Source organism: Cyprinus carpio, chromosome B7, assembly GCF_018340385.1.
Source record: "Cyprinus carpio isolate SPL01 chromosome B7, ASM1834038v1, whole genome shotgun sequence".
NCBI lineage: Eukaryota > Metazoa > Chordata > Actinopteri > Cypriniformes > Cyprinidae > Cyprinus > Cyprinus carpio.
Genome location: NC_056603.1, coordinates 23,520,814 through 23,537,486, shown reverse-complemented (window position 1 = coordinate 23,537,486; position 16,673 = coordinate 23,520,814). Strand labels below are relative to the sequence as shown.

General features: G+C 37.5%; 2 protein-coding genes across 2 annotated transcripts; both read right to left on the bottom strand.

The window, feature by feature from the left end:
* Positions 1-12: 12 nt before the first annotated feature.
* LOC109072307 (leucine-rich repeat-containing protein 14-like) lies at positions 13-9,925 on the bottom strand. Its single transcript, XM_042728033.1, has 4 exons — positions 9,545-9,925; positions 9,183-9,460; positions 3,878-4,741; positions 13-1,577 (listed from the first exon to the last, which is right to left on the bottom strand). The coding sequence occupies exons 2-4, from the start codon at positions 9,458-9,460 to the stop codon at positions 998-1,000; spliced, it is 1,722 nt and encodes a 573-aa protein (XP_042583967.1). The 5' UTR covers positions 9,545-9,925; the 3' UTR covers positions 13-997.
* Positions 9,926-10,387: 462 nt separating this feature from the next.
* maf1b (MAF1 homolog, negative regulator of RNA polymerase III b) lies at positions 10,388-16,523 on the bottom strand. The gene is made up of 8 exons (XM_019096977.2): positions 15,975-16,523; positions 15,217-15,301; positions 13,042-13,173; positions 12,797-12,959; positions 11,970-12,091; positions 11,761-11,880; positions 11,594-11,686; positions 10,388-11,438 (listed from the first exon to the last, which is right to left on the bottom strand). Exons 2-8 carry the CDS (start codon positions 15,297-15,299, stop codon positions 11,414-11,416), a joined length of 738 nt encoding a protein of 245 aa, XP_018952522.1. The 5' UTR covers positions 15,300-15,301; positions 15,975-16,523; the 3' UTR covers positions 10,388-11,413.
* Between the last annotated feature and the right edge of the window lie 150 nt (positions 16,524-16,673).

Below are 16,673 nucleotides of genomic sequence, written 5' to 3'. Positions count from 1 at the left end.
CAAGAGATTCGATTTGCAGTATATTAATACTTAAGATATTTTGTCAAAGTATAATAAAAAACGACAGTAAATTAAATGTACCAAGACAATAATACAACAACATCATTCAAGATAGCCTTCTGACAATGTTTTACACTGCGCAACCACTGACAGTGACAAAATAATACAAATTTGTACAAAATATTAAAGTTTTAAATCAAATTAAATTATTAAATATTAAAATATTTTCCAGAACAAATAATTATGTCAGAAAACTGCAATGTAAAAACAATGGGAACCCAGTTAAATTCTGTGTCTGTGAACATTAATTGAACATCATAGTCATCAAAGGACAGTTCAACTAGAAATGGAAATTCTTTCTGAATGTTTTTTTATGAAGTCATAAAATCATATAGATTATATGGAATGACTTGAGGGTGAGTTTTTCATTTTCCAGTAAATTTTCCCTTAGGTCTTGATTTCCTTCATGAGACGTTAAACACTGTCAATAGAAATTAGACTTTTGAGAAAGCAGATAAGATTGAAAAGTGTTTCACACAACAGAACCTGAACATTTTAAAATGTTCACACAAAAATAAAACAAAAAAAAAAAATGTTTTTTTGGTAGCATAGAAAATTCAACAAGCATAGAAAAGCCAACACAAATTTAGTTTAAAAAAAATTTAAGAGGTGTCTCGGTTCCTTCTGTTGGTACATTGCCCTATTACAGTACAATTTAAGACAATAAAACCCATACATTACACATAACACAGCAAACAAAGTCAAAATCATTTCATGTGAGAAGCTGCATACAATATAATGCTAAGGTTGCCACTAGCAAGACTTTTTATATGACTCTGTGTATATGCAATATTAGAATAAGGTTTGCTATTACTGAAAAAGCTTGGCAACCAGAAGTAATTCCCCATGAGTGGTTAAAACATAATCTGAAAGTACTAGTTTAAGCACAGTTTTGATTGTCACACATTAAGAGATTGAGCTCTTGGACATTCACCCCCTATTCATCCACAGTCAAGTCTGGGCTATAGTTTAGAAGGTCAGAGGTCACAAGAAGGTCCCGGGATCGATCTCTCAAGTTCAGAACCTCATCAAGCAACCTCAGTGTCAAGTCCCTGCCCTCAGACTCCTCTAGCAGAGGCCAATCCAGCAGCTGAGCACTGGAGGGGAGAGCCGGCAGCCCAGGCTCATATTCTTCCAGCGGGTTGGGATAGAGCAGCAGACGAAGAGATGGGATTCCTGCCGCTGTATGGGTCAAGGAAAGCAGTCCCGTTCTTGAGAGCGGGTTTAAGGCCAGTCTTAAGCTACGTAAAGCCCGACAGCAGGACAGGGAGGGAAGAAGAGCACCCAGGAGAGTGTCTGAGAGGCCGCAACCACAAAGTGAAAGCTGGCGCAGAGAGCTTTCGGCTTGAGCTAAGAGACGGCGCAGAGAGGGCAGGGACGATTCATCAAGCCAGTTCTCACTCAGGTCAAGTTCTCTCAGGAATGGAGCATGCTGGCTGCAGGAGAGGAAGGCCAGGTCAGGGGAGGTCAGGCACAGGTATGGGAGCTCTAGCACCTCCAGAGGCTGGGAAAGAGAGCTGCAAACAAGAAAGAGAGATTTTAAACGTGCCAGGTCCACAGAAATGTTGCTTTCATATGGCTTTGAAAGACTTTCATACATTTTCAAGAATGCTGTCAAATTAATGAGTGTAAAATATCAAACATATAACAAAAATATATAAATGTGTATTTGTTTATACATCTATATTTTGCCCCCAGCACTCCACTCTATGATATTAGTTTTTTTCTTTTTCATGCTGGTCAAATCTTATGAATTTTGTTGGTTGGAACACATGACTTGTTAAAACAAATGTTTGTTAAAATATTTTTGTTATTGTTAAAAATAATAATAAGATCATACTAATCTACATACATTTTTGCCCCCCCCCCAAAAAAAAATCTCTTCTACTGAGGCTTCTTTAACTGTAATAATAAATGTATCACCCTGACATTTTTTGACTGTTTGAAATACAACCCCAATTCCAGAGAAGTTGGGACATTTTGTAAAAATGCAATAAAATCAAGAATCTGTTATTTGTTCATTCTCTTTAACTTTCATTTAATTGACAGAAGTACAGAGAAAAGATTTCCAAAGTTTTCACTGACCAACATAAATGTATTTTGTAAATGTGAACAAATTTTGTTTTTGACGGCTGCAACACATTCCAAAAAAGTTGGGACAGAGGCAAAATAAAAGTGAAAAGGTTATAGGATATTCACGTTAAACCGTTTTGAAACAGTTCACAGTAAGCAGGTGAATTGGTAATAGGTCAACGTATCATGTTTGGGTATAAAAGAAGCATCTCAGTCTTTGCAAGCAAAGCTGAATCATGGCTCATCACTTTGTGCCAAATTTCACGAGAAAAAAAAAAAATTCACAATTCACAATGAAAAGTTGCAAATAAATTAGGTCTATCACCAAGTACAATACATAATATTGTGACAAGATTCAGAGAATCCAGAGAAATAACAGTACATGTAGGGCAAGGCAGGATACCTCAGTTAATTGTGCTTGACCTTTGAGCCCTCAGATTGCATTGCATAAGAAACCATCATGCTGTGGTGTTATATATAGCCACATGGGCTCAGGAGTACTTCAGAAAACCACAGTCATTTACCACAGTCTGCTGCTGCATCAAGAAATGCAACTTGAATATCTGTTACACTAGGAGAAATCTATACATCAATTCTATGCAGCGATGCTGCCAGGTTCTCTGGGCCAGAGCTCATCTCAGATAGTCAAAAAGACAGTGAAGAAAAAGAAAAAGAAAAGTGTGCTGTACTCAGACAAGTCCACATTTCAACTTGTTTCTGGGAAAAATGGATTTTGAGTTCTCAGTCCCACAGCCCAAAGGGACCATCCAGACTTTCATTAGCAACAGAAGCAAAAGCAAACGTCTGTCATGGTATGGGGGTGCAGCAGAGCAAATGGCATGGGTGACTGCCATATGTGCAAAGGAAGTGACACTTTAAAAAATACATTTACATTGGTCAGTGAAACTAAATCTTTTCTTTGTACTTTTGTCAAGTAAATAAAAGTTTATTGTTGATTAGTTGATTTTATTGCATTTTACAAAATGTCCCACCTTCTCTGGAATTGGGGTTGTAATTGTAATTAAAATTTTAAATACATTTAATTAAAACATTTTTTTTTTAAAACAATTTGCCTTTTGGCTTGCTTAGTTGGAACACTTAATATTCAGTAATGTTATTGCAGCAAATCGAAGTAAATCGCATCAAGCTGATTTACTGCTGAATAAAATTTGTTTATAATTGATGAATTTTATAACATCGACATGAGCTGGATTTAATCAACAATAAACTCAAGACTCAAGCTGGACAACAGAACTACTGCCTTCAGTTAAGCTGCTTATCACTGAATTGAACTTCATGATAAATAATTGATAAACTTTACGCAGTTATTAAACGGAACTGATTAAACACTGAACTGACTGGAGCTAAATAATGACACCACTGTCTTTTTAGAGCTGCTTTACAGCAGAATTTGGATTTGTCATCTGATGAAGTTTGCATCTCTGATTCTGTTTCCTCCCCGTTTAATCCTCTGAAAATGTTTTTAAACTATTTCTGTTGTATAAAGCACTAAATAAAAAGGTGACTTGAATTCAGGAATTTAAAACATTAAAATCCTTACAGAAGAGGTTTATTCATGATTGCTTGTATTAACTGCATTTAAAAAAAAAAAAAAAATAGATTAATAGATAAAAATGAATAGATCTGGTCCAAAAAGAGTTTTAACTGAAATAATGAAGTGTATGCAGGAGTGTACGAGTGGACTTGATAAACACAGCTATTTAATCCACGTGTATGAATGTACCTGAGCAGCAAGCGCAGGTGTCCTGGCAGTCGGAGTGCAGTCAGGCATAATCTCTTTAGTCTCTTCAGTGAACCCAGTCCTTTAGACATGTCCTGAAGTGCCCCCTGTTGGCCAAGCTGTGCGCGCTGTAAGTCCAAGTTACAATAATGCAGCCTCAGAGAGTGCAGCTGTGGAAAGGGAGCTAAAAGTGGAAGCAGCATAGCCAGGCCTGACACCCCAAGGCTGGAGTAGCGGATGTCCACACCGAGGAGACCCCGCTGAGGCAAGAGACCCAACAAGGAAGCTATGGAGGGCGCTGAGAGTTCCTCCACGCTGAGGTAGCGGCAGTGGAGCCGCAGTGGGCCTGGTTGACTAAGAGCATCACGGACACGCTCCCAGGAACGGGAATTGACAAAAAGGTCAGCCCTAACATGGACCATAACTACCTCATCCCAGCCTTGGTCGCATAAACTACTGTTATTACTGGTGGTGTTTGAATTCCCCTCAGATAAAGTCTTTCTTCTCTGGATCTCCATCCTCCTCCTGACACCCTTCACTGACTCATCTCCTAGAAACATCCGTTCATTAGTTCTGCACTGCATCTTCTCTACTTCTTCCACTCTGTGTCCTCCCTGACTCCCTTCACCACTATTGCCGCACCCTACTTTCCCCCGGTCTCGCTTGATGGTGCCCTGGTCACGTTCTGCTTCCAGTCCTCTTTTTCTCTCTCTTTCTCCATGTCTCCTGTGAGCCCTGGAGGCAGCAGATCGAGCTTGTAGCACCATTGAGCACAAGGCTACACTGAGGGACCATCCACCCATCGAGTCCTCAACTCTCCCATTCTCACACTGAAGTCCACTGAGATCCAGCATCTGCAGGCAACACCTGGTAAGAGAGGAACATAAAAGAGCTTGTAAATAACGCTTAAGTAGATGTGAAAAACTCAATATAAACCAACACAAAAAGACAGAGTGATACAGAGAAAGCAAAATGACTGTGAAACACTGTATACACACAAATTTAAATTTGTGCAGAATCTTTTATTCTTTATTACATTCAATGAAATAAACGCCGCCTGAAAGTGCTTAGAAGTTTCTGTTACCTCTCTACAGAAATCTTGGTCCATTCTAGGGATATGCCAGCATCAAATTTTCATGTTGCGATTAATTGCTAATGCTTATCATCACTATATATGGTATTATTATTATCCAATTAGTTAACGCATTAACATTCACAATGAGCAATAGCTTATTTGCTACAGAAGATATTAATCTTTGTTAAAAAAAAAAAAAAAAAAAATACAACTCTTAGTTCATGTTAGCTCATTAAATAACACAGTTGCAACTTTTGATTTTAACAATTGCAAATAACAATAACAATCGTGTTATTAAATATTGGAATTACATAAGATAAACAAATGTTTATTGGAATTATTCATTGGCAGTTTATGTTAACTAATAAACTAATGAAGCCCTAATGTAAAGGGTGACCGAACAATAAAGAAACAAAACACTTTCAAACAATATGGCATGTTGTAGTCCAGAGTAAAATGTAAAAAAACTTTGAATATAAATAGCCTATTAAGTCTAAATATTTAAGTATTTGGCACTGTGATGGACACCACAGCGAGTACAAAAATCTGAATGCTTATTTAAATCATTTGAACACCTTTCAGAAGCAGCTGCTGCTTTGTTTACGGGTTTCCGGGGTAACGGCTGCATTTCTGCTGTTTAGCGCCATCTGCTGTCAGAGAGTGAGTGTGCTTTCATCCAGGGCGTCTCTCATCCGTGCTTGTTTACATCAGAGTGCGCATGCGTCTGTCACGCAACATACAGCAGTGTTGTGCATTTTAACCAGTTGATGGCAAAAGTATCCTTAAAATGCATTCTACATTGTGTGTGTGTTTATGTGTGTGTGTATAATATATATTTAGTATACAGTGGGGCAAAAAAGTATTTAGTCAGCCACCGGATGTGCAAGTTCTCCCACTTAAAAAGATGAGAGAGCCCTGTAATTTTCATCATAGGTACACTTCAACTATGAGAGACAAAATGAGAAAAGAAAAATCCAAAATATCCCATTGTAGGATTTTTAAAGAATTTATTTGCAAATTATGGTGGAAAATAAGTATTTGGTCACATACAAACAAGCAAGATTTCTGGCTCTCACAGACCTGTAACAACTTATTTAAGAGGCTCCTCTGTCCTCTACTTGTTACCTGTATTAATGGCAACTGTTTGAACTTGTTATCAGTATAAAAGTCACCTGTCCACAACCTCAAACAGTCACACTCCAAACTTCACTATGGCCAAGACCAAAGAGCTGTCAAAGGACACCAGAAACAAAATTGTAGACCTGCACCAGGCTGGGAAGACTGAATCTGCAATAGGTAAGCAGCTTGGTGTGAAGAAATCAACTGTAGGAGCAATTATTAGGAAATGGAAGCCATACAAGACCACTGATAATCTCCCTCGATCTGGGGCTCCACGCAAGATCTCACCCTGTGGGGTCAAAATGATCACAAGAACGGTGAGCAAAAATCCCAGAACCACACAGGGGGACCTAGTGAATGACCTGCAAAAGCTGGGACCAAAGTAACAAAGGCTACCATCAGTAACACACTACGCCGCCAGGGACTCAAATCCTGCAGTGCCAGACGTGTCCAGGCCCATCTGAAGTTTGCTAGAGAGCATTTGGATGATCCAGAAGAGGATTGGGAGAATGTCATATGGTCAGATGAAACCAAAATGGAACTTTTTGGTAAAAACTCAACTCGTCGTGTTTGGAGGAGAAAGAATGCTGAGTTGCATCCAAAGAACACCATACCTACTGTGAAGCATGAGGGTGGAAACATCATGCTTTGGGGCTGTTTTTCTGCAAAGGGACCAGGAAGACTGATCCGTGTAAAGGAAAGAATGAATGGTGCCATGTATAGTGAGATTTTGAGTGGAAACCTCCTTCCATCAGCAAGGGCATTGAAGATGAAACGTGGCTGGGTCTTTCAGAATGACAATGATCCTAAACACACCACCCAGGCAACGAAGGAGTGGCTTCGTAAGAAGCATTTCAAGGTCCTGGAGTGGCCTAGCCAGTCTCCAGATCTCAACCCCATAGAAAATCTTTGGAGGGAGTTGAAAGACTGTGTTGCCCAGTGACAGCCCAAAAACATCACTGCTCTAGAGGAGATCTGCATGGAGGAATGGGCCAAAGTACCAGCAACAGTGTGTGAAAACCTTGTGAAGACTTACAGAAAACGTTTGACCTCTCTCATTGCCAACAAAGGTTATATAACAAAGTATTGAGAAACTTTTGTTATTGACCAAATACTTATTTTCCACCATAATTTGCAAATAAATTCATTTAAAATCCTACAATGGGATTTTCTGGTTTTTCTTTTCTCATTTTGTCTCTCATAGTTGAAGTGTACCTATGATGAAAATTACAGGCCTCTCTCATCTTTTTAAGTGGGAGAACTTGCACATTCGGTGGCTGACTAAATACTTTTTTGCCCCACTGTATATATACACATATACATATATATATATATATATATATATATATATATATATATATATATATATATATATATACACACACATATACAGGTGCATCTCAATAAATTACAATGTTATTCAACTCAAATTGTGAAACTCGTGTATTAAATAAATTCAGTGCACACAGACTGAAGTAGTTTAAGTCTTTGGTTCTTTTAATTGTGATGATCTTGGCCAATTCACTATCTCAACAAATTAGAATATGGTGACATGCCAGTCAGCTAATCAACTCAAAACACCTGCAAAGGTTTCCTGAGCCTTCAAAATTATGAATAATTTGTAATAAATCATTATTCTCTGTATTTTGAAGTGCCACCGATAACAATTTTGTGCATATTCATTATCGTGATACCAAACACCGGCACATGTTTAGTCCATTCCTTGCTTGAAAAGGCTTCCAGATCACTGATAATCTTTGGATTTCATGCTGTTATTGCTTTCTTGAAATTCCATTAAATATTTTCAATGAGATTTTAATCTGAAACTGAACCCAAGAACATTCTATGACTGATCTCTGAACCAAGCGTAAGTAGATTTGGATGTATATTTTTGAGACTGCTGTCCTGTAGGAAAGTCTATTGATCTTCAAGCTTCAGTCTTTGCACTGAAGGCAGTACAATCTTTGCCAAAATGTCCTGATACTTCAAGGATGTCCTTCATGAAGTCAAGATTTCCACTTCCTACAAAAGCAAAGCACCCCAGAACATGAAGGTGGTGTTCCTCTGCTTATAAGCTTCGCCTTTTTGGAACCAGACATACTGCTGATCCATGGGTCCAAAAAGTTCTAGCTTTGTCACATCACTCCATAAAACATTCTTCCGGACCTCCACAGGTCTATCCAAAATTAACTTCACCATATTCAAGTCTGTCTTTTAGGTTTTTCCTGTTCAAGAGGGGTAATTTGGCATGATATCCCAACATGAAGACTATGTTTGTTCTTCTTGTACTCTGCACTGAAATGTTTTTTATTCTTTTCAACAGGCCATCTAGCAAGTCAAGTTGCTCTAATCGAAACATTGTATTCCCCTTGATGACATTGTGCTTTTTCTTCAACGCTAAGGATCTCAGCTGTCTTTGGAAACTTTTAATGTTTTGAAAATCTTCTTGTAGCCATAGACTTTCCAATGTAAACAAAATGTTCTCTATAGCTTTTGTGGCCATATTTGCTACTCAACTTTAGCACATGCATGGGCTAAATTTATGTATGTGTAACAGCCCAAGCTAACTCAGTTTTGTTATAGTTTCTGAAGAATAATTATGACACAGCTGTATTACAAAATAAATAAATAAAATAAAAAAATACCATAAATCATAAACATTAATTTATATATTGACATTGTCACTTTAAATTTAACTGATATAGATGCAATAAAAAATAAAAAATAAAATCTTTAGAAAAGCTAACATTTGTAAATTATTACAGACTTTGGGGGCTGAATAATTTAAATTGCAGTTGTATGAATTGTATTTATTTATTTTTATGATTTTATATTTTAATTACATGTTTCACTCTTCACTCCCAGCTATATTTTCATACATTATTTGTCATCTATGTGTGCTTCATTAACTTGTTTACTGCCGGTATGGGGAAAGGAGCAGGGCATCAATGACATTTCTGTCTATATTTATCCGCTGCTCCGCATCTTTAAAGGTCGAAGACATGTCACATGCTATGACGACGAAACTAATTTCTATGTATAACATACTGAGGTAGTATTTTTATGGCACACTTTGTCATTAAAATAAAAAGCGTCGTGTAAACTCATCCGTACCTCTTGTCCGTCAGTCCCCTGACCACAGCCAGCAGCAGAGCCTGAACGCAGAGGCGGTTCGGGGGGCACTCGCCCGCTTTTCTGCTGCCTCCAACGGTCAGTTTTCTCTCGGGCCACCGCTGGACGAGCACACCGACAGCCAGAGGACAGCAGCGGGTGAAGGCGGCGTCCAGCAACGCTCGGTAGAGCTCCCGCGGCACACAACTCAACCAATCCTGCGAAGAGCTGTGGTCGCTCACCACCTCCCGAGCGCACAGGTTCACCAAAGACAGCACCATCTGGGCACAGACGAGGACGGCATCAGAGATTATTACTACAAATCAGCATGTTGAATAATTAATATGAGTAAAGAATCCTCAAACCTTTCTTTCTCCACAAGGCCCTGAAAGCAGCTACAAAATGATCTCCCTCAACACACTGTAATCCTGCATACTAGCTACGTTACATTCAGTTAGACTCGTTTAACAGCCATCTGAATGTCACGAGCGTCTTAAATGTCTACAACCCCAAATATAGGGTTTAATATACTCAACATTTAGCGGGTTGTAGATCATTGATGCCTGCTTTATGGCGTGAGAACAACATGCTGAACATGAGCAACGCACATGTTCAATATAACTCTGTGCGATCTAGATAAATCTGAAAAATCTTAACATTTCTGGAGTGTTTTCCCATGCCTTTACGACTCCCTGCCCGAAGTTTACAGCTGAACATAGTCGCCTTTTGATGACGCAAAAAGACGCGTTTATTTGGCGACGATCCCAAATAACAGCGACGACATGTACGAAAAAATATCAAAAGATCAACGAGAAAGATAATAGGTAATATACTCTACTAGATAGATACTTCTGACAAGAAAGAATGAGTTTTGCGTTTTCATAATATATACATTTTATCGCAAACAACTTTAAGGTCAACAAATGGAGTGTTAATGGTTCATATTATAAGGCGAGCACTTTGTCTATACCTTTGTCATATTTTGATTTTAGTTTTCAAAGTTTTTTATGAGCAATATATATATATATATTATATATATATATATATATGTATATATATATATATATATATGTATGTATGAAACATTCTTTAGTTTTTGTGCACATGATTAAATACAAAGCCAGTTATTAAGGTAGAGTAAGTATTTTAAAATTAAGACTGCATCACATGAAAAGATAAAAGTGAATATTAAGGAGATAAGACCAACCTGGTGATTAACCTTTACTTTTATTGTCACAGATGTTGTCTGGCAACAAGAAACCGCTCCCATTCACATTTTCTTTCAACAACAACAACAAAAAAATTCACATAGTTATGAGAAAGAAAAAAAAATGGACAGATTTGGGTGCACCAGCCTCGAAAGCTTCAACAACATTTGGTTTGCATGTTTACCATTCAGCTATGCCAAAATAACAACTGTTGGTAAACTCATAGCAAAGCCCGTATTACAGAAAGCCAAACAAATTGCAGCAAAAGTGAAACCTTCAGACATATAATAATAAAAACTCAGTGCAGTGTACTAAACTAAATGAATTTCAAATAATTAAGTTTACCAAAAAAGCTTAATAGTTCAATCTTATATAAAGATTTTTAGGAAAATAAGTCTAAAATGTCTAGAGGCTTGTTTGCTAGAGCACAATGCTACCAATTCCAGGATCATTGGTTTAAATCCCAGGAAACATATGTAGAGGGGGGAAAAGTACCTGCTAAGTTGGTTTTGATAAAAATATTACACACACACAAAAACAACAACAACAACAACAAGTTAAATGACAACAATTCAGATACACGAGCTTCAAACTTTACACAGCTTAAAAAAAAAAAGTAAAACATGAAATATTAGGAAAACCAATAACACAGAGGGGCACAAATCCAGAAGGCATGCAGTCTTTGTATTCCAAAGTGTGTTCATATTCTCCACTGTAAAAACACTGGTGACTTTCATTCACTCCTAGGATGAGCTGGTTTCCAGTGGTTTTTGTTTGTCTCAGCCAATGCTTAAATGAGTCCATATCAAACCTGGTCCAAGCAGCTCCATCTTCTTTAGAGGCGTATTTCTCCTTCTCAGTCCACAGTGAAGTAAAAATGAAACAGATACACTTAAGAAAATCCCCAGAAAATAAGAGGTTATGAAAGTTTTTTTTTTTTTCCTAAAAAAGGAAAGAAGAAATTGGGTGCAAAGTTAACGGCGAGGCCCTTTGGCTGAAGCACAGGTTGTCATCCCTGAGAAAGCTTTAGACACACAGAGCTGAGGGGAACCTGAAAAACAGAACAACAGAAAACTTTTTAAAAGACTATGGCAAACAGACCTATTACATATTGTACAAAGCACAACAGTTTTCCAGTTTTAATGGTCTAGGACAACTTCAGCCCTCATGGATTGTATGAAGATGTCTTCATTAGAACAATCTTACCTGTCTTCCATGAAGCTGTCCACTTCCTCTTCATCATCCAGCTCCATGTCCAACTCATTGTCAAGGCCACTGCAACCATAACTACTGAGGACACTAAAAAGAACATGACGTTTTAAAATGGCTAGAAAAGGACTTTTATAATGTGTGTACAGTGAGTGATTACTGACCTGACTGAGCGGCAAGTGAAAAATACAATGCGTTTAAGCTTCTTGTTGTAAAAGAAGTAGTTGAAGGACCACAGGCTGCCTTCCTCACCGAAGGGGTCAGAGACAAGGTCTGGGTTGTAGCTACAAACAACATAACAATGGCTGTTATTAAAATACATGTACAGAACACATTTAAAGAGGGAGAAATCATTTCTTTACTTGTCACACACCTATAGATGTCACAGCCCTGCAGGTTTATCTCTTGATCAATGGCATTCCACAGTTCTGGTCCTAAAGAGTTAAACTGCTCCCCCACAGCAGAACAAAGGCTGCTGTTAACAGAGTCAACCACCTGGAGGACACAGACAGACTGTTAGGAAACATAATCATACTAAACTACATATTTTCCAGTTACAAATAATTTCATATTGAGATATATTATTACTGACAAGTTAAATGTTGAGCTACCAGCATCCACTGCAACATGAATAAATTTTTTGCTGTTTGCTGACATTTTTATTTTTATTTTGCTGTTGTTTTGTTATTACTGTTATTTGTTGTTCTACATTTGTTGATTTTCACCATTCTTGAGGATAGTGTGTCAAGTGTTGGTTCATATACAACCCTTTCAATCTACATCCCAGATATCATTGTTTCTGATATATAAATGAACAAACAAGCAAAACATTAAATGGTCAAATATTTAAAAACTGCATTTTATGAAGATTGATTTACTGTACTACTAACTGAAGAAAGTCTAAGAAAGTTGTAGTTACCTATACAAAAGTTATTGGTGGAATTAAGCATTTTAGAATTAGTGAACAAATTAAAACTTACAAAAAAGGAAAGTTACTTAGGACAATCATTTGAGAGAATCATTGAGAGAACTTATAAATCTGATTGCATAATGTTGCCTTGAATTTTTAACTTTTCTCAACAATTCCTGGCAGTGAATCTAAAAACTTTTGTACCTGACATTTAATAACATAACATCACATAAAAGTTCTTTACCCAGCAGAAACATTATCGCGATACAATGGAACCCAGTCATACTAACCCAGTTAACGCTGGGCTCTCGGCTGAACTCATGGGCACGGGCAGTACTGAAGTCATAATCAGGCCGGAACGACTCGTTTAGGGTGGTGATAAGGTAGAACAAGGTCTTCCTGCAACACTTATCACTTAGCGGATTTTCTCCATCCTCCCCACTCTTCCCCAATCTAAAAGAAAGTGCAGGAGAAATATTGTGCAGTGTGCCCACAATAGCTGAGGTGAAACCTATGGTTGTGTGTTAAGGCTTACAGGTTAGGGCTTGGAGCGCTGCTGGACTGAGGGGGTGACAGAGCTTCCAGAACATGTGGCTCCCCCTCCTGACAGAACTGCTTAAACATGTGCTTGTCATCACCAGCCATCTTACACGAGTAGCTCTCAATCCTACAGATAGGAGAAGAGAAAACAAATAAGAAAGGGATTGATTCAATTATTTCATGACTAAATTAATCCCACACACAAATATCAGCATAATATATTGTATGGGATTTATATAAGATACAACAAACTTTTTATATTGCAGTAAAATTTAAGCCGTTTGAGTGTGATTTAAAAAAATATTTTAGTCATCCCAACTCAACTGCTGGGCTTTTCCAAACCTATATTTTTAATGCATGGCTAAAATGTCACAGATGTAGAGAGAGGGGGGGTGGGGGGGACAAGGGAATATCGTGTGGGTTTATCTTTCTGGCTTATGTAAGAGAGGTTGTGCAACTTTAGAAAGTCCCAGTAACCGTCCAAAGACATGATTATTTATAGGTGAAGGGCAAAGGCTGTAGCAGGACACGGAGGAGAATCATATGATTTGGGGCACTGTAGCCCTGTGTTAAAGCTCCATAAATCAGTGGAAGAAACAAGCAAGAACAAAGGTTGAGCTGTATCATAAACCGTATGTGTCTGGTGTGTAAAGATCAGTTTGAGGAAAGACACGTCACACTGATCTAGACAGTCTGAAAGTAGGGCTGGAACAAGATACTGATGGTGTCTGTTAGTAAATAGAGATGGTATGCATGCACTGGTTAGTTAGCCTCTTCACTAGTTTTAAGTTGTACAAGTACAATGATGTGAGCACTATTAAAAGATATATATATAAATGCTCTGAGATACCACATTTGATCTCTCTGTACTGTACTCTACACTAATTTAATATCATGATTAAATGCTAAAGAAGCTGGCAGATCATATGAAACTCAGCTGTGTTTACATGTGCCCCTAAATAACCACAGTGGTATGTGTTAGAAGACACTACAATCTGCGTCACGGGTACAACAATCGCGTCTTTACTCTGGGTATATCAGACCCCCTTATCCTTACAAGTGAAAGAAAACAATGCAATATAGTTTTAAACCTAACAGCAAAAAGATAACAAAAAAGTAGTGTACAATTATAAATTGGGTTCAATATCACTTACGTCACTGTGACATCATTTGAAGTTGTTAAAAGTATAGAAATAGTGAACTACACAGTTGCTAAAATGACACTCTTTTGACATGATGAAACAAGTGTTGCTATCATTTATAACAATTCAGCAACTTTCTTACTTCTGCTGGTTCAAGCACTGAGCTGAAACATGCTAATGCATGCAGAGTAACAGCTAAAACACTTATGCACATGACGCTTGGACCCTAAAAGAACCACAGGAAGAATCAAAATGTGTGTTGAAGTGTGACAGGATGTTTACCAGAATAGACACCTGAACACAAGAATTAAACAAAAACAACCTAAATCCAGGGTTACTGCTCCTTTTGAACAATGAATTTCCATGTTTCTTCTAGTTGTTTGCATGTACTGGATAAGGATTCTTAATATTTTTACAGAGTCTGCACTCAGAAAGAGACATATCTACCCAATTACATACTTCAGAGCTGTATATTCTTTAATCTGTGCATTTGTTCTAGACATTTAAAAGATTTAAAGGGATAGTTCAACTAAAAGTGAAAATTGTGTCACCATTTACTCGCCCTTATGCCATTCATAAAACTTTATGCCTTTTTCATATCATAAACACAAATGAAGGTATTTTAATGAAATCTGAGGAAATGTTCGTTCCCACAATGACAGCTCATTCAACAGATTAAAAAAAATTCATAATGAGATCTTTAAAAATAATTGATATGAAAAGAGTGGTATGATTCTAGTCTTCCAGAGAGAAATGATCACTTTACATGATGAATAGATTTAATTGAAGCTTTTATTCATATAAAAGCTTTGATGAATGCATATAAATTGAGCACTACATAAAAGTGTTGAAGAATCAATGTTTGGAATGACATAAGGGCAAATAAAATACAAATTTTTCATTCTTCAAGGATTTGCAAAGTCTGAACACACTTTAAATTTTGTTATATTCCCAGGTGTTACAGGGTACCTTAGAGTTCAAAAATGTTAAAAGGAAAAAACATTTGCTATTATTTTCAGGGTTCATACCTGCCAAGGATGTGAGCATCTCCAGTTTCAACACACAGCTGGGAGCCCAATGCCTCAAAACGTGAATTCTCTAAAAGCTTCATAGCTGGAAAACAAAACACATACACACTGATCAGAAGCCAAGTATCTCTTATTTCATTGCGTGTGAGTAACCGGTTACAACATAAACAATTTATTGATGCAACTAGTTGTATCGAGTTCAATTGAAACAGTGTAATGGAGATGCCCAAATGGAAACAGTTGGGAGCGTGTAGCTTTTCTTATTTACATGCAAAGTTAAACGACTCCACCTTAGTGCGTTACGTAAAAACAAATTTGAAAAACAGTTAAACAAGAAAATAGTATTTGCATTTAAATAAATGCATACTTTTCGTTTTTATGGCATTAACTGCAAAAAAAAAGACCACACATAAAACTGCGTTAAATTATCAATTATTTGTTGACTTTACGTCTGAAAACTGTAAGACAATCGTAACAGCCCATCTGCCTGTCCACCTCCCCCCAACAACAACCCTTCAAGCACTTCCTACTTTATAAATCGACCTGGGCGTGTGGGGGGAAAAACACTGAAGTGGGGACATCTTATTGATAAAATAATAAACAAAAAGTCAAAATTGCATTATGAAAGAGCAAAGTGGTTTAGGAATAAATACATTATATTATTTAGACCCAGCAACTGACCTACTACTGAGCAGCTTCTATGGTTTTTAGTATTGACGACATACTGTATCACAGTGTATATCAATTGTAATGCTTACCTCTACTGTTGTGCTGCCACTTTCCAACTAAAAACAAATCTGCGCGAATGGAGTAACGTTAGTAAGTTCGGCTCACAGTCGGTTCGGTTTACGGAGTTCTTCAACTAACAACACAATATAAGCTAAATGCTCTGGCGTCTACGCGCGGTGATGGACAACAATAAAAAACGTCGTACAATGTAAATTCAGTAAATTTGAAAATGACTCGGTCGAGACGGACATATTCTGCAGGCGTTTTCTCTTACCGCAAAGCTTCTTATTTCGACTAAACGCAACATAAAATTCAGCGATTGTGTCGAGCTCCAAGACATCCCTTACTTGACCTACAACAAATTTACCCTCTGAAAACGATTTAAGCGTCGGTTTAAATGACACGACTTGATTAACCGATGCTCAAATTAGCACTTGCCACCTCTCGCGAACGATAATGTCTCAAATTTCGTGTCGTATGTTAGTAAATATCTCGAAAACATCCAACAGTGTCTTTATCCGAAAACAGTACACAAACAACGCCTCTTCTTAGCAGTCTGAAATATTTCCGTTGGTGATGACCACGCCCACTGTGTGTTCAGGAAAATAATATGGAGATTTCTATTGGCTCCATAGTCTGTCAATTAAATGTACTAGCCATTCTATTGGCTAAATTGTCACGTCATTTAAAATCAAGTCCAAAGAGCGATCGACCCTTTTATGAATTCT